At 45.2% G+C, this 17817-nt stretch overlaps 1 protein-coding gene across 3 annotated transcripts in view; it reads left to right on the top strand.

Moving 5' to 3' along the window:
* hhat (hedgehog acyltransferase) overlaps positions 1-17817 on the top strand; it is a 108088-nt gene that overhangs the window by 59702 nt on the left and 30569 nt on the right. For all 3 annotated transcript variants that reach the window (XM_090217133.1, XM_090217134.1, XM_090217132.1), the window contains one exon: positions 5508-5652. In XM_090217133.1, the coding sequence (XP_090073259.1) occupies positions 5508-5652 (145 nt within the window). The remainder of the gene's footprint in view (positions 1-5507; positions 5653-17817) is intronic.

Raw genomic sequence — 17817 nt, 5'->3', positions numbered from 1 at the left:
TTTTATTTAATACATTTTAGAATAGGGCTGTAACGTAACAAAATGTGAAAAAAGTGGAGGGGTCTGAATATTTTCCGAAGGCACTGTATATGGCAAGAGTTTGAGTTCTGGTGTCAAGATAAAGGACTTGTTATTTTTCAGTGCTCTGTGAGGGACATCGTCTGTGAAGGACATCCTTATGTTCCTACAGGAGCTTTTTGAGCAGGGGCGGGAATTTCCCCCGTTAAAAGTACATGGCTATCTAGGGGGGGTTTGTGGGAATTGATGGAGCCTAACAAGGGGCCCACTCCCTGGTTGTGCGGTTCCTGTAAGGTGTACGTTGTCTCAGACCAGTCTCTAAACCTATTGCGCCCACATGGTACTTGGTGCTGGTTTTAGAGGCATCTGGAGTCAATGGATCTGAAGATCCTCTCTTACAAAACCTCCCTACTCATGGCTTTGGCCTTGGCTAAACATTTTGGGGACCTTCACACGTTATCCGGCACTCAGTTCCCCCGGGCAACTCTGAGGTGACATTGCGGCCTTTGCCCCGAAATTCATGGCAATGTCATACAGATCCTTAGCTTTTGAGCTATTTTCCTTTTTGCCTCCTTTTGCTTCTAGAGAGCAACAGAGCTTACATGCCCTGTGTCCATTGCGAGCTTTAAGCACATACATTGAATGGACCCGGGATATCTGGTTGTGACCGGCTTTTTGTCTGTTTTGCTGATCCAGCTCACGGCAGGACGCCCCCTAAGCAGCGGCTCTCCCCATGACCTATAGCAGCAAGGGGCAAGGGTGACCTAGCGGTGTACGCACCCACTCCACCAGGGGTCTGGCAGCGTCTTGGGCGTTGTTTAAAGGGTTGACTATAGGATATATTTGTGCTGCGGCAAGTTGGTCATCGCCACAATTTTTTCCATACATATACAGTGCCTTGTGAAAGTATTCGGCCCCCTTGAACTTTGCGACCTTTTGCCACATTTCAGGCTTCAAACATAAAGATATAAAACTGTATTTTTTTGTGAAGAATCAACAACAAGTGGGACACAATCATGAAGTGGAACGACATTTATTGGATATTTCAAACTTTTTTAACAAATCAAAAACTGAAAAATTGGGCGTGCAAAATTATTCAGCCCCCTTAAGTTAATACTTTGTAGCGCCACCTTTTGCTGCGATTACAGCTGTAAGTCACTTGGGGTATGTCTCTATCAGTTTTGCACATCGAGAGAATGACATTTTTTCCCATTCCTCCTTGCAAAACAGCTCGAGCTCAGTGAGGTTGGATGGAGAGCATTTGTGAACAGCAGTTTTCAGTTCTTTCCACAGATTCTCGATTGGATTCAGGTCTGGACTTTGACTTGGCCATTCTAACACCTGGATATGTTTATTTGTGAACCATTCCATTGTAGATTTTGCTTTATGTTTTGGATCATTGTCTTGTTGGAAGACAAATCTCCGTCCCAGTCTCAGGTCTTTTGCAGACTCCATCAGGTTTTCTTCCAGAATGGTCCTGTATTTGGCTCCATCCATCTTCCCATCAATTTTAACCATCTTCCCTGTCCCTGCTGAAGAAAAGCAGGCCCAAACCATGATGCTGCCACCATCATGTTTGACAGTGGGGATGGTGTGTTCAGCTGTGTTGCTTTTACGCCAAACATAACGTTTTGCATTGTTGCTAAAAAGTTCAATTTTGGTTTCATCTGAGCAGAGCACCTTCTTCCACATGTTTGGTGTGTCTCCCAGGTGGCTTGTGGCAAACTTTAAACAACACTTTTTATGGATATCTTTAAGAAATGGCTTTCTTCTTGCCACTCTTCCATAAAGGTCAGATTTGTGCAGATTTGTTGTCCTATGGACAGAGTCTCCCACCTCAGCTGTAGATCTCTGCAGTTCATCCAGAGTGATGCCTCTTGGCTGCATCTCTTATCAGTCTTCTCCTTGTATGAGCTGAAAGTTTAGAGGGACGGCCAGGTCTTGGTAGATTTGCAGTGGTCTGATACTCCTTCCATTTCAATATTATCGCTTGCACAGTGCTCCTTGGGATGTTTAAAGCTTGAGAAATCTTTTTGTATCCAAATCCGGCTTTAAACTTCTTCACAACAGTATCTCGGACCTGCCTGGTGTGTTCCTTGTTCTTCATGATGCTCTCTGCGCTTTTAACGGACCTCTGAGACTATCACAGTGCAGGTGCATTTATACGGAGACTTGATTACACACAAGTGGATTGTATTTATCATCATTAGTCATTTAGGTCAACATTGGATCATTCAGAGATCCTCACTGAACTTCTGGAGAGAGTTTGCTGCACTGAAAGGAAAGGGGCTGAATAATTTTGCACGCCCAACTTTTCAGTTGTTGATTTGTTAAAAAAGTTTGAAATATCCAATAAATGTCGTTCCACTTCATGATTGTGTCCCACTTGTTGTTGATTCTTCACAAAAAAATACAGTTTTATATCTTTATGTTTGAAGCCTGAAATGTGGCAAAAGGTTGCAAAGTTCAAGGGGACCGAATACTTTCGCAAGGCACTGTATAAATGTTTTACCCCCAATTTTGTGATATCCAATTGGTAGTTAGTCTTGTCAAATCGCTGCAACTCCCGTATGGACTCGGGAGAGGCAAAGGTCGAGAGCTGTGTATCCTCCGAAACATGACCCCGCCAAGCCGCAATGCTTCTTGACACAATGCTTGCTTAACCCAGAAGCCAGCCCCACCAATATGTTGCCGGCGCACTGCACCGTGTCAGCCAAACCCTCCCCTAACCCGGACGACGCTGGGCCAATTGTGCCCCGCCTCATGGATCTCCCGGTCGCGGCCGGCTGCGACACAACCTGGGATCAAACCAGGATCTGTAGTGACGCAGCTAGTACTTTGATGTAGTGCCTTAGACCGCTGTCCCACTCGGAAGACCCACATGGTTTTGTAAGGTTTTATCGCTTGGATGTCACTGCTCCCAGTGTAGCCCACAGTGTGCTTACTGCTGGGACATTGGAAAGTCTCCAGGCAGCACACCGTGTACGTAACACCCAGACTTCTGCATCTGGCAGGGTCAGGTCTGGGTGGTCTGCCAGGGGCCATTTTCTTTTAGCATTCGTTGGGGTCGGCTTGGGGCGTGACTATATTTCCCCATAGTTTGATGCATTGAAGTTGACTGACTGAAAGGGAACATAATGTTACGGCTATAACTACTGTTCCCTAAAGGAGGGAAATGGGGTCCAACGCCCATATCTTTCTATTACACTTCTCACTACACACATTCCACATTATTGTCATTCTCCACTGAGAGATGTAGTTTATCGTAGTTTCAGTTTACACCCCTCTACTCCTTCCACCCGCGAGCCTCCGAGTCCACTCCATCAGACCAGGCTGCCTGTGTGTCTCCTGCAGTGTGCTGCAGTGTTTCCACTAGATTAGTCTCTTCTAGGTGGAGCGCAAAGCAACATTCAGTTCAATTGAAACCAACAGAAGCCAAGCTCTTTTAGGCAGGATGGAACACAGCTGAGAGTGAGAGTGAGAGTGAGAGAGTGTGAGAGTGAGAGTGTGTCTGCCTGCCTGACTGTGTGCTTTATGACAGTGATGGGATGATTGATGATGGGAAGTAGGGATGCTTCTGCTGATTTCCCTAAGTCTCGTATTCTCCCTCTTCCACTGCCCCACCTCCCTCCTCTCTGCCCTGTTCCTATTTCTCTCCCCAAACAGCTATTTGTTTAGCTCCCTCACCTCTGTCACCAGAAATTAAGGGAATCATCTCGGATAGCTACAGTAATACTGAAAAATGTGTCATGAACCATAAACAGCTTCCCCTTCTCAGCATGTGTGAATGAGACTTTATTTTAGGCTAGTACAGAAGGACCAGATGCTTTTTAATTGAACTCTCTAGTTCAGGTATGATAGCAGGTTGTTGCTTCCTCTGTAACTGGTATGGTAGTGACATCTTGTTGCTCCTCCCTCTTTAACTGGTATGGTAGTGACATCTTGTTGCTCCTCCCTCTGTAACTGTTGTGGTAGTGACATCTTGTTGCTCCTCCCTCTAACTGGTATGGTAGTGACATCTTGTTGCTCCTCCCTCTGTAACTGGTATGGTAGTGACATCTTGTTGCTCCTCCCTCTTTAACTGGTATGGTAGTGACATCTTGTTGCTCCTCCCTCTGTAACTGTTGTGGTAGTGACTAGGTGTGTGAATTGCGATCGTAAAAAAACACAATGTCGATATCACAAAACTACCACTAACAGCTCCCAGTCATCGTCATAAAGGGGAAAAATTGCAAGTACTTAACGCAACAATGCTTTAACGTTAGTAGGAGAAAATAAGCTAGTTTATAAACTGGAGCTGTAATGTGCAACAACAAACAGAGTGAGAAAGGGACCATGCAGTGTGCGTCTGAGTGACGAGGGAAGCAGGGAGGGGAGATAGAAACCAAGTCGACTCATGCTGGTAGGCTAACTTATTGCTAGTTATTTATCATCTCATCTGATTACATAGTACCTGTCTTGGTCTTGACTGCATCAAGCCAGGAGATGCTAGTTAACAACAACTCCGATCAGCCTAACTGTTGTGTATTGGTGTTGAAGCCTGTCCTTCTCATTTGAACTTTTAGTAATTTTAATTCCATCTTCCATTGATTAGTCTAGATACTGTATCTCCTGTTAACTTGCCTAGTGATGGTTTGATGGCTTCTAATTGGATAAAAACAACAAGTTATACGCGCCACTCTCGTGAAAAGAGGAAAGCGTGATGTAGACCATCTGCACTGAGAATTTTGCAAAATATTCTTATTGTGTTAACGGAAAACCGATGAGGAAAATAGTTGTTTAAACATTAAGACAAATTGTCCAGTTGTCACATACCTAGTAGTGACAGCATGTTGCTCCTCCCTCTGTAGGAGCGCTGTCTCTCCCCGGAGGCCTTCGCCACTGTGTTGGTTGCCCCTCCCTCTGTAGGAGCGCTGTCTCTCCACGGAGGCCTTCTCCTCTGTGTTGGTTGCCCCTCCCTCTGTAGGAGCGCTGTCTCTCCCCGGAGGCCTTCTCCACTGTGTTGGTTGCCCCTCCCTCTGTAGGAGCGCTGTCTCTCCCCGGAGGCCTTCTCCACTGTGTTGGTTGCCCCTCCCTCTGTAGGAGCGCTGTCTCTCCCCAGAGGCCTTCTCCACTGTGTTGGTTGCCCCTCCCTCTGTAGGAGCGCTGTCTCTCCCCGGAGGCCTTCTCCACTGTGTTGGTTGCCCCTCCCTCTGTAGGAGCGCTGTCTCTCCCCGGAGGCCTTCTCCACTGTGTTGGTTGCCCCTCCCTCTGTTGGAGCGCTGTCTCTCCCCGGAGGCCTTCTCCACTGTGTTGGTTGCCCCTCCCTCTGTTGGAGCGCTGTCTCTCCCCGGAGGCCTTCTCCACTGTGTTGGTTGCCCCTCTTTCTGTATGTTACTCTAACTTGTATGTTGCCCCTCCCTCTGTATGTCATTAACTTTTGTTGCTACTTCCTCTGTGTGCTACTGTAACTGTTATGATAGTGACTGCATTGCTCCTCCCATCTCTAGGAGCGCTGTATCTCCCCAGCCATGAGGAGGCGATGTTTGGCTCTCATCTCAGCCTTCTCCACAGCCATGCTCATTCTGTCCAACCTCATCTTCCTTGGGGGAAACCATGTTGGCAGGATCATGTGGAAGAGGGTCTTTATACAAGGTGAGTTATCTACTATATCAACCCAAGAATAACCCCCTCTTCCCTGACATTCTGTGGTACACTGGATTGACCACTGGCTTTCTTTCGATTGAGTTCCCAGTAGATTGACTGATTCAGTCCCTACAAATCAGTGAGGACAAAGATGTCAAAAATCCTCACGTTCTTTTAAAAAACATTTTTATAGTATTACATGTAAAGATAAGGGTTTTCGATCTGACAAGGTTGTGTTGAATGTGTTCCCCAAAAATGTGATGGCACAGTCCCTTAACGAAGCATGAAAACTAATGACGATTAGATGCGTTCACACACACAACACACGGAGCCATGTAGCTATGTTCCCTCCTGCCTAAAATAGTTTGGCTTCTGTTGGTTACTATTGACCTGGATGTTGCTTTGTGCTCCACCTAGAGAATAATCATTTGGAAACACTGCAGCATACATAGTTCTCTAACCAGATGGTCTGGCTTACCACCACCACCTCTGGTTTGAGGCCCAAATTACACCCTATTTCCTATATAGTGCACTACTTTTGACCAGGGTCCATAGAGCTCTGGTCATAAGTAGTGCACTATAAATGCAATAGGGTGTCATTTGGGACACGCAATTGGTCTGGCAGCAACAAACAGTACTGCAGGACAGTTTCCCACCCTGCTGCTGTTTCCACTGATTCCACTTGTTGAGATGGACTTGAGACAGTTGGTCTGGCCTACCACCACACACATACACAGACACGAACAGAAGCACGCAAACACACACCCGACACCCACACACACACCGCCAATTCACTTCTGGCAGAAGCTCCATATTCCCAGATGTTCTTCATTTTCCAATCCAAGCTTCCACAACATCCATAACACCCATTCTCTGCCAACTGAGGTGGTAGAATTGCTTGGTAGGCAAGATTATTCTCAGCGTAACTCGACCCTTTCTCAAAGAGTGTAGCCCAGCCGCTGACATGGAGATGATAGCCCAGTAGTGTTCAACGGAAAGGTTGCGCTCTCCCCTTCACACACCCCTCTTTTTGGAGTTTGTATTCCAATGACTATCATAAATACACGACTCTAACCTTGTAGTGTGGGTCTGATCTTGCCACATCATGATATTAGAGTTGACCCTATTCTCCATCAGTAGCCCCTTCCCTAGGACTCTACCTGCACCCTTCCCTCCCCCCACTCTCCCTCTTCCCCTCTTCCTGTGTCACAAAGTGCATCACAAGCAGGTAACTATACCATTCATACAATAACATTGTCTCTCACCGGCAGAGAAAAGGAACCATTCTATAGGCCCAGGTCAAAAGTAGTGCACTATAAAGGAAATAAGTTGTCATTTAGGACAGAGTCAGAGTCATCTCAGAGTAGGAGTGCTGGATCAGATCCCAACCTGTCCATTTAATCTTATTCATTATGATATAAAAGGCGAAACTGATCCTAGATCCAACACTCCTACTCTAAGATGCTTTGTGGATATGGGCCCTGGGCTCAGTATGAACCCATCTATTTCTAGTGGATGTGATTACTGGGTGCAGTAGGGGGCATAGAGACAGTATCATAAGAGCCATCATCATAGGTGTGATCACGCCTCTATACTGTAAGCTCTCTATGTAAGAAGTGATTGTCCCATTCATTATTTGGTTCCACTTCTTTTAATCTTGTAAAGTGTGTAAGCCCTAAATGCACTTTTTAAATGAACTCTGAATTGACTTCATTGTGTCAGTGAGGTAATGGTACTAAAAAGAGAGACTCCTGCTCTGATCATTCTAACACAAAGTACACATACCTTTGTCCTAGTGAGAGCTCTTTTCATTCACATTGTCTAAACTACACTTTCCAGACCCTTGTTCCTTCACACAACTATTCAGGCGTCATTTCTCAAATGGAACCTCTTTCTCCAAGAATATTTTTTGGTCCAAACAGCTTTCTGTACCTTTTTTGTACTTTTTCTGCAGTCTAACCTAAACTACTCTCTGGTATAAAACCTGGCCCCCCTCCCAGGGGTCACCCAGGCAGACTGGATGACCAAAATCTATTCTCTCATCTGTACTCTGATACACGGCCTTTGGTGACTTATTTTGTCAGAAAGGGGATTTGATTTCTGATAGAGCTGGCTGATAACCCGGTTTGCCATATAAGTGATTTAAAAACAACAGGACTGAAGATTCTTCTTGAAAATCATTAAATGTTTGAAATTTAAATTTTCAGACAATAGTTAGTGCAGAGCTCTTGGTTTTATTTTATTTCACCTTTATTTAACTAGGCAAGTCAATTAAGAACAAATTCTTATTTACAATGACCGCCTAGGAACAGTGGGTTAACTGCCTTGTTCAGGGGCAGAACAACAGATTTTTACCTTGTCAGCTCAGGGATTCGATCTAGCTACTTACTGGCCCAACGCTCTAACCACTACACTTGATGTCTGTGTTGCAATGGTTAGCATGTTGTTGTAACGTGTGACTGTGTTGCAATGGTTGGAATGAAGTTGTGTTTTGCCAACATTGTCACTGTGTCTGTGGTAAAGTGTTGGGAGCTGGCTGGTTGACTCTGGTGGAATCTGCACTGTGCTGGTTGACTCTGGTGGAATCTGCACTGTGCTGGTTGACTCTGGTGGAATCTGCACTGTGCAGGTTGACTCTGGTGGAATCTGCACTGTGCTGGTTGACTCTGGTGGAATCTGCACTGTGCTGGTTGACTCTGGTGGAATCTGCACTGTGCAGGTTGACTCTGGTGGAATCTGCACTGTGCTGGTTGACTCTGGTGGAATCTGCACTGTGCAGGTTGACTCTGGTGGAATCTGCACTGTGCAGGTTGACTCTGGTGGAATCTGCACTGTGCAGGTTGACTCTGGTGGAATCTGCACTGTGCAGGTTGACTCTGGTGGAATCTGCACTGTGCAGGTTGACTCTGGTGGAATCTGCACTGTGCAGGTTGACTCTGGTGGAATCTGCACTGTGCAGGTTGACTCTGGTGGAATCTGCACTGTGCAGGTTGACTCTGGTGGAATCTGCACTGTGCAGGTTGACTCTGGTGGAATCTGCACTGTGCAGGTTGACTCTGGTGGAATCTGCACTGTGCAGGTTGACTCTGGTGGAATCTGCACTGTGCAGGTTGACTCTGGTGGAATCTGCACTGTGCAGGTTGACTCTGGTGGAATCTGCACTGTGCAGGTTGACTCTGGTGGAATCTGCACTGTGCTGGTTGACTCTGGTGGAATCTGCACTGTGCAGGTTGACTCTGGTGGAATCTGCACTGTGCTGGTTGACTCTGGTGGAATCTGCACTGTGCTGGTTGACTCTGGTGGAATCTGCACTGTGCTGGTTGACTCTGGTGGAATCTGCACTGTGCTGGTTGACTCTGGTGGAATCTGCACTGTGCAGGTTGACTCTGGTGGAATCTGCACTGTGCAGGTTGACTCTGGTGGAATCTGCACTGTGCAGGTTGACTCTGGTGGAATCTGCACTGTGCAGGTTGACTCTGGTGGAATCTGCACTGTGCAGGCAGACTCTGGTGGAATCTGCACTGTGCAGGTTGACTCTGGTGGAATCTGCACTGTGCAGGTTGACTCTGGTGGAATCTGCACTGTGCTGGTTGACTCTGGTGGAATCTGCACTGTGCTGGTTGACTCTGGTGGAATCTGCACTGTGCTGGTTGACTCTGGTGGAATCTGCACTGTGCAGGTTGACTCTGGTGGAATCTGCACTGTGCTGGTTGACTCTGGTGGAATCTGCACTGTGCTGGTTGACTCTGGTGGAATCTGCACTGTGCTGGTTGACTCTGGTGGAATCTGCACTGTGCTGGTTGACTCTGGTGGAATCTGCACTGTGCTGGTTGACTCTGGTGGAATCTGCACTGTGCAGGTTGACTCTGGTGGAATCTGCACTGTGCAGGTTGACTCTGGTGGAATCTGCACTGTGCTGGTTGACTCTGGTGGAATCTGCACTGTGCTGGTTGACTCTGGTGGAATCTGCACTGTGCTGGTTGACTCTGGTGGAATCTGCACTGTGCTGGTTGACTCTGGTGGAATCTGCACTGTGCAGGTTGACTCTGGTGGAATCTGCACTGTGCAGGTTGACTCTGGTGGAATCTGCACTGTGCAGGTTGACTCTGGTGGAATCTGCACTGTGCAGGTTGACTCTGGTGGAATCTGCACTGTGCAGGTTGACTCTGGTGGAATCTGCACTGTGCAGGTTGACTCTGGTGGAATCTGCACTGTGCAGGTTGACTCTGGTGGAATCTGCACTGTGCAGGTTGACTCTGGTGGAATCTGCACTGTGCAGGTTGACTCTGGTGGAATCTGCACTGTGCAGGTTGACTCTGGTGGAATCTGCACTGTGCAGGTTGACTCTGGTGGAATCTGCACTGTGCTGGTTGACTCTGGTGGAATCTGCACTGTGCTGGTTGACTCTGGTGGAATCTGCACTGTGCTGGTTGACTCTGGTGGAATCTGCACTGTGCTGGTTGACTCTGGTGGAATCTGCACTGTGCAGGTTGACTCTGGTGGAATCTGCACTGTGCAGTCTGTGCTGGTTGACTCTGGTGGAATCTGCACTGTGCAGTCTGTGGTGGTTGGCTGGTGACATTTTGACAGGGAGAGTGTGGCGATAGCCCGGAAGACATCTGTTGCACGGCTGTGCCAGCTCCTGTCCCTTTCCAATCTCCCCGGGGCACTTTCTTCTGCTCAATTAATTAATGCCTAAAGCAAGACTCTGGTTCCTCACTCCTTCTTTTCCTCCACCTCCCTCACTTGATCCACTCGTTGCTTTCTCTTTCACTCAGCTCTTTTCAATCTAGATTTCTGTCTTTTACCTTTTTGTCTCGCTCTCGCACGCTCTCTTTCTCTCGACACCATCCTATGCCAATTACTGTATATGTGAAACAAGTGAGAATTAGTTTTTTCCTCTTCACACAAGGGCCATGCATTAATGTGTGTGTGGGGGGTAAAGGTTATTACGTTAAACTGTCTCACATCCTCGTGCTCATTATTAGTTTCTATCACGTCGAGTTCAGTTCCAATGAGCCTTGTTGGACAGTTGAAGTGTAATCATTCGTCACAATGCATGAGTGGACATTTCTCAGCTCTCCTGTGCTTCCCTCCTGCCATTGACTGACTCTGATAGCCCAAGCCCTTCAGTTCATTCCCTTTATTATTAGGCTTATCCTGTCCTAATGTTTATTATATCCTGTCCCATCTTTTATTTTATTTTTTATTATGTTTACATGTAAAAAAAGACAGCGATACAAACATTGACATTCATTGTACTGTTGAATGGGATGGCCTATTTAGAGGACAAAACTAAACTTACACATACACAAAATAAAACGAAATCGTATTCGGTGGTACATGTATAAGAAGACAGCATATAGTCATTACAAGCAGTGTAGTTAAGCCAAAAATAAATATTGAGTGGAGTACAGCACAGAGTAGCAGCAGATCGTCAACCCAGTTATGAAGCGGGACTAGACCATTTATCCAGTATCGGCTGCCATATTTTGTAAAACATTGGACTTCTATTGGAGGTATTGTATCGAATCTTTTCCATATGTATTACATTCCCTAAATCCCGTAACCACATTTCAAAGGTAGGTACAGTCTTCAATTTCCAAAATTACAATATGAGCATTTTAGCTAATAGAGTACAAAGAGAGACAGCTTTCCCTTCCTGGTTATTCCCATCAACTGTACCAAACAGAGCGATCAATGGGGCTAGAACTCTATCGTCTGGGGCTATCGAAGGCTTTAGGTAAGTAATCAAAAATGAAAGCCCAGTAAGCATGTAGGGCATGTCCAGAATAAGTGGGTCAACGTCCTCTCATCCTGCTTGCACCTCTCACACAGTGGTGAGGTGTCCGGGAATATTTTATGCAGTTTCACATTTGCGTAATGTAACCTGTTTATCACCTTAAACTGTACAAGGTTGTGTCTGGCATTCACTGAACTGTGATTTATATTCCCGAGAGCTTCTACCCAGTCCTCATCTGAGATTCCTGAACCAAGTTCTTGTTCCCAAGCCCTTTTAATGGTGTCTGTGTATACCTCTATGTGGGCCTGTAGCACATCATACAGTCTAGAGACCGACCCTTTTGAATGGGGTTTGACAAGGATCAGGCTTGTCAGAAATTCCTGATTTGGAGGTATCTGAAAAAATGTGTTGTTGGCATGTTAAACTTACCCTGTAATTGTTGAAATGAAGTTGACTGAGCATCATTGTATTAGTTACCAATTGTTGTGAGCCCCTTCTCCCTCCACTGTGAAAACACCACATCATCCAATGCAGGGTGGAAAGCATGATTTAGGCAAATCGGGCAGTCAATGTATACAGTTAAGAAAATACCTAATCTGTTTCCAGATCCTAAGCATATGACAAATGACTGGGTTAGAGTCATAAGTGGCTTTTTTCACATATGATGGACTATTAACAAGTGTAGGGAGTGAGGAACGTTGACAGGAGGCCTGCTCAATCCAAAGCCATGAAGGAAAATCATTCTGTCGCTGCGTGTCTTTAATTTTAACCGGAGCTATATCGGCACATGCACAAATGAGAGTAGCAAGGCGTTCCATGGCTATAGAGAAGAGAGCAGGCGAAATAGGGCACCCCTGTCGGCAGCCCTTGAACAGGCGGAATGACTGCGACAATTCCTGATTGGTTACCACGGACGCCATTGGGTGTGTGTAGCGGTCTTTATATGTACCACAGGAGAACCAAGAAATGAAGAGCGACGCCACGGCTGTCTTTTAGGCTTTTATCTTGATCTGCAATAGTATTGTGAAAAGACAGGACAGGAACACAGTCTCCAATGCACCATCTGACAAGTTGTTCTTTCTCTCTGTGTTTTCTCGGACTCACACAATCACACTCATACATAAAGCCATAATGTATACTATAAAATATTAACCAGTCCTTAATACAAAGAATGTATAATCTTAATTCTTAGACAATGGAACCATACCTGCAATAGTATTGTAAAAAGACAGGACAGGAACACATCAGTCTCCAATGCACCATCTGACAAGCTGTTCTATAAGGGAGCATGAAGAAAGGTAAAACACATATCCTGTCTCAGATCCCCAATACATTGCTAGGTGTTTTCAGTGTTGACAGTACCAAAATACAACAACTCATTATAGAAACACTGCAACACAAACAAGTTACAACTTGAAATCGCCTCTATCCCATTCAGACCTTAGAGGGCCAAAACTACATCTCCCATAATGCAACGCCAGCTCAGCTAACCGGCTCAGCTAACCGTCTGCATCACAGAAAGGCATGCTAGCTAGCAACACTTTTTAGCACTCTAAACTATATTAATAACAAAACTCTCAAAGTTACATGTTTCAATAGTCTCACACTCCTTTATAACAATATCTACAGCATTAACCTTGGGATGTTTGATTTATTTCACGTTATGGACATCTACAAAGGAGTAATTTTATTAATGATATTTCAACACCACCGTGCATACATGGAACAGTCATGTTTTCTTATTCAACGTTCTGGCTCCAAAGCGTGGAGCGCAGGCCACGTAGCCTATTTCTTTGGGCACTGAGGTGCGCACCCTCCTGTTATGCACAACCAGAATGACACAAATAGGACACAGACACACAGAACTCCGACATAACCCGGAAATATGAACAAATGAAACCATACATTGAATTAAATAAATGTAACTTCTACCTCCATGAGTCTTCATGTGAACGTTAATGTGCACAATTAACATCGCGCACACTCAGATGGCAAGAATTGGTTGGCTAAATGAGGCCTTTAAAAGGCCTATCACACATCTAACGTCTGTTGCAATAAACGGTATGGGGATGGAATGATTCAATGCTAGCAATTATTGTAGCATTAGATGGAATATAGATTTACCACAGGGCCTGGCCTATGCATTTAAACGTGTGAAAGCAAGAGCAAACATTTCAACAAGAGAAAAAGAACACTCCAGCATGAAAAAAAACACTGAGCGCTTCACTAGTCAATCTGTTGCAGCTTTTTTTTTGCAAGGGCGATGCTGCGGCTACTGTCTGGTTGAGTGGAGACACTGTGCCACAAAATGAGTGACAAAACATTACATAATCTGGCCAGGTAATTTCAAGTCATAAGTCGAGTCTCAAGTTATTTTATTTTCTGTCAAGTCCAGTCTCAAGTCACCAAATCAGGTTAATTTCTACACTACACGTATGTGCACACCTGCTCGTTGAACATCTCATTCCACAATCATGGGCATTATTATGGAGTTGGTCCCCCCTTTGCTGCTATAACAGCCTCCACTCCTCTGGGATGGATTTTGCCTAGATGTTGGAACATTGCTGCGTGGACTTTCTTCCATTCAGCCACGAGCAGTAGTGAGGTTGGGCACTGATGTTGAGCGATTAGGCCTGGCTCACAGTCGCGTTCAAATTCATCCCAAAGGTGTTTGATGTGGTTCAGGTCAGGGCTCTGGGCAGGCCAGTCAAGTTCTCCCACACTGATCTCGACTTTCTGTATGGACCTTCCCCAAACTGTTACCACAAAGTTGGAAGCACAGAATTGTCTATATTATCATTGTATGCTGTAGTGTTAAGATTTCCCTTCACTGGAACTAAGGGGCCTAGCCCAAACTATGAAAAACAGCCCCAGACCATTTTTCATCCTCCAACCAACTTTACAGTTGGCACTATGCTTTGGGGCTGGTAGCAATCGGCAAATCCAGATTCGTCCGTCGGACTGCCAGATGGTGAAGCGTGATTCATCACTCCAGAGAAAGCGTTTCCACTGCTCTAGAGTCCAATGGCGGAGATCTTTATACTACTCTGGCAGATGCTTGGCATTGCACATTGTGATCTTAAGCTTGTGTGCTGCTAATCGGCCATGGAAATCCATTTCATGAAGCTCCCGACGAGCAGTTATTGGGCTGACATTGCTTCCAGAGGCAGTTTGGAACTCGCTAGTGAGTGTTGCAACCGAGTACTACACGCTTCAGCACTCAGCCTTCCTGTTCTGTGAGCTTGTGTGGCCTACCACTTTGCGGCAGAGTTGTTGATGCTCCTAGACGTTTCCACACTAACAGCGCTTACAGTTGACCAGGGCAGATCTAGCAGGGCCGACATTTGATGAACTGACTTGTTGAAAAAGTGCCACATTGAAAGTCTGTGAGCTCTTCAGTAAGGCCTTTCTACTGCCAATGTTTGTCTATGGAGATTGCATGGCTGGGTGCTCGATTTTATATACCTGTCAGTATCGGTGTGGCTGAAATGGACAAATCAATTAATTTGGGGTGTCCACATACTTTTGTGTATATATACAGTGCATTCGGAAAGTATTCAGACCCCTTGACTTTTTCCACATTTTGTTAAGTTACAACTTTATTCTAAAATGGATACAATATTTCTTCCCCTCATCAATTTACACACACTATCCCATAATGACAAAGTAAAAGCAGGTTTTTAGAAATTTTTGCAAATGTATAAAAAACTGAAATATGCATTTACATAAGTCTTCAGACCCTTTACTCAGTACTTTGTTGAAGCACCTTTGGCAGCGATTACAGCCTCCATTCTTCTTGGGTATGACACTACAAGCTTGGCACACCACGTATTTGGGGAGTTTCTCCCATTCTTCTCTGCAGATCCTTTCAAGCTCTGTCAGGTTGGATGGGGAATGTCGCTGCACAGCTATTTTCAAGTCTCTCCAGAGAAGTTAGATCAGTTTCAAGTCCGGGCTCTAGCTGGGCCACTCAGACATTCAGAGACTTGTCCCGAAACTTCTCCTGCGTTGTCTTGGATGTGTGCTTAGGGTCATTGTCCTGTTGGAAGATGAACATTTGCCCCATTCTGAGGTCCTGAGCACTCTGGAGCAGGTTTTTATCAAGGATCTCTCTGTACTTTTGCTCTGTTCATCTTTCACTCGATCCTGACTAGTTTCCCAGTCCCTGCCGCTGAAAAACATCCCCACAACATGATGCTGCCACCACCATGCTTCACCGTAGGGATGGTGCCAGGTTTCCTCCAGATGTGATGCTTGGCATTCAGGCCAAATACTTCAATCTGGATTTCATCAGACCAGAGAATTTTGTTTAGTCCTTTAGGTGCCTTTTGGAAAACTCCAAGCGGGCTGTCATGTGCCTTTTACTGAGGAGTGGCTTCCGTCTGGCTACTCTACCTTAAAGGCCTGATTGGTGGAGTGCTGCAGAGTTGGTTGTCCTTCTGGAAGGTTCTCTCATCTGATCATCGGGTATTTGGTCACCTCCCTGACCAAGGCTCTTCTCCCCCCGAATGCTCAGTTTGGCCAGGCAGCCAGCTCTCTGAAGAGTCTTGGTGGTTCCAAACTTCTTCCCTTTAAGAATGATGGAGGCCGCTGTGTTCTTGGGGACCTTCAATTCTGCAGAAATGTTTTGGTACCCATCCCCATATCTGTAGCTCGACACAATCCTGTCTCTGAGGTCTACGGACAATTCCTTCAACCTCATGACTTGGTTTTTGCTCTGACGTGCACTGTCAACTGTGGGACCTTATATAGACAGGTGTGCCTTTTCAAATTATGTCCATTCAAATGAATTTACCACAGTTGGACTCCAATCACGTTCTTGAAACATCTCAAGGATGATAAATGGTAACAGGATGCACCTGAGCTCAATTTCGAGTCTCAATGTAAATAACGTATTTCAGTTTTTTTGTCATGTGGTATTGTGTGTGAATTGATGAGACAAAATGTTAATTAATACATTTTAGAATAAGGCAATGTGGCAAGGCAAAATGTGGAAAAAGTCAATGGTTCTGAATACTTTCCAAAATGCATTGTAGTGTGTGTTGCAGGGATCTATCATCCTCCCTCCCTCACATCGGATGCAATCAATCCTGTCTATAAGACCCATTTTGGCCTAATTTATGAGTTTATGTTGTCTGTCAAGGGTTATTTTTACTTGTCTCTCCTGTGACAGTGGCTTTTTATTGGAAATCGCCACTACACTGTCTCTGATCTACTAAGCCCATTCATACCCAATATAATTTATTTAGAGGCTATCTGAATCTCGATTGGCTTACACTCTCGGCTGATTGTCTTAAATCAGCATTGATCTGAACTTAGTCCAACGGATTTCAGAGCCCACTCGTTTGAATTTAAAGAGTCCTGCTAAATCAACTCTAATTGATCTCAAACCCTCATAAATACTCAACTAGTGGTGTCTTTGCTATGGACTTCAGTTATCACTGTCCTATTGTCTGTGTCAGAAACACAACGTTGCCTGATTACTGAGAGAAACTTTAAACACTTCAATGAGCAAGGGTTCTTATGTGACCTTTACCATTTAGGCTTACTTAGTTTTAATGACACTCCGGAAGCGGAACTTATTGGAACTTATTGGTAAATTCTCAGCTGTGGCCCTTTTTTGATGGAAAATGTATTCTGAATGCTCACCAGTCAGGCTTTAGGCCAGGACACCGCGCCGTCTCGGCTGCTTCTCTAGTCATAAATTACATAGTTAACTAGACCGGAAACAGCACTGCTCTGCCCTTTTTAAAATGTATATTTTGCAAGCATTCAATACAGTTTTTCATGCACTGTTGCTCCGCAGCTACCCGAAATTTGTCTTACCCAAGTGGCGTGCGGCTGGTTAAAAAAATGACCTGCACGACAGAAGTCAATGTATATCTGCTGATGGAGTTTAGTCTAATTTTCTTAACATAACTAAAAAAGTCCCACAAGGCTCAATACTAGTCCCTTTACTTTTCACATGAATAATGTTGGTCTGTCCCTGAATAATAATACAAAATAATAATAACTGGGGCTTTCATACATTTATGGGCTCCCGAGTGGCACAGTGGTCTAAGGAACTGCATCTCAGTGCTAGAGGCGTCACTACAGACCCTGGTTCGATCCCAGGCTGTGTCACAACCGGCCGTGATTGGGAGTCCCATAGGGCGGTGCACAATTGGCCCAGCGTCATCTGGGTGAGGGTTTGGCTTGGGTAGGCCGTCATTGTAAATAAGAATTTGTTCTTAAACAATCAGTGTCTTGTCTGGTAGTGATGAAGAGACAGAACAATCCCCTTTCCAACCCACCCTGCACTCCTTCTCTCTCGCCTGTTCTCACCTCTCTATCTCAATCTTTCTTTCTCTATTTCCCTCTTTCCCTTTCCTCTTTCTCCTCACTCTCTCCATTTCACTACAGTTCCAGATTTATATAAACTCCCAGATATC

The sequence above is a fragment of the Oncorhynchus mykiss genome, chromosome 23 (genome assembly GCF_057628025.1).
Source record: "Oncorhynchus mykiss isolate SJ-2025 chromosome 23, ASM5762802v1, whole genome shotgun sequence".
NCBI classification, from domain to species: Eukaryota; Metazoa; Chordata; class Actinopteri; order Salmoniformes; family Salmonidae; genus Oncorhynchus; species Oncorhynchus mykiss.
This window is presented reverse-complemented; position numbering and strand designations above follow the sequence as displayed.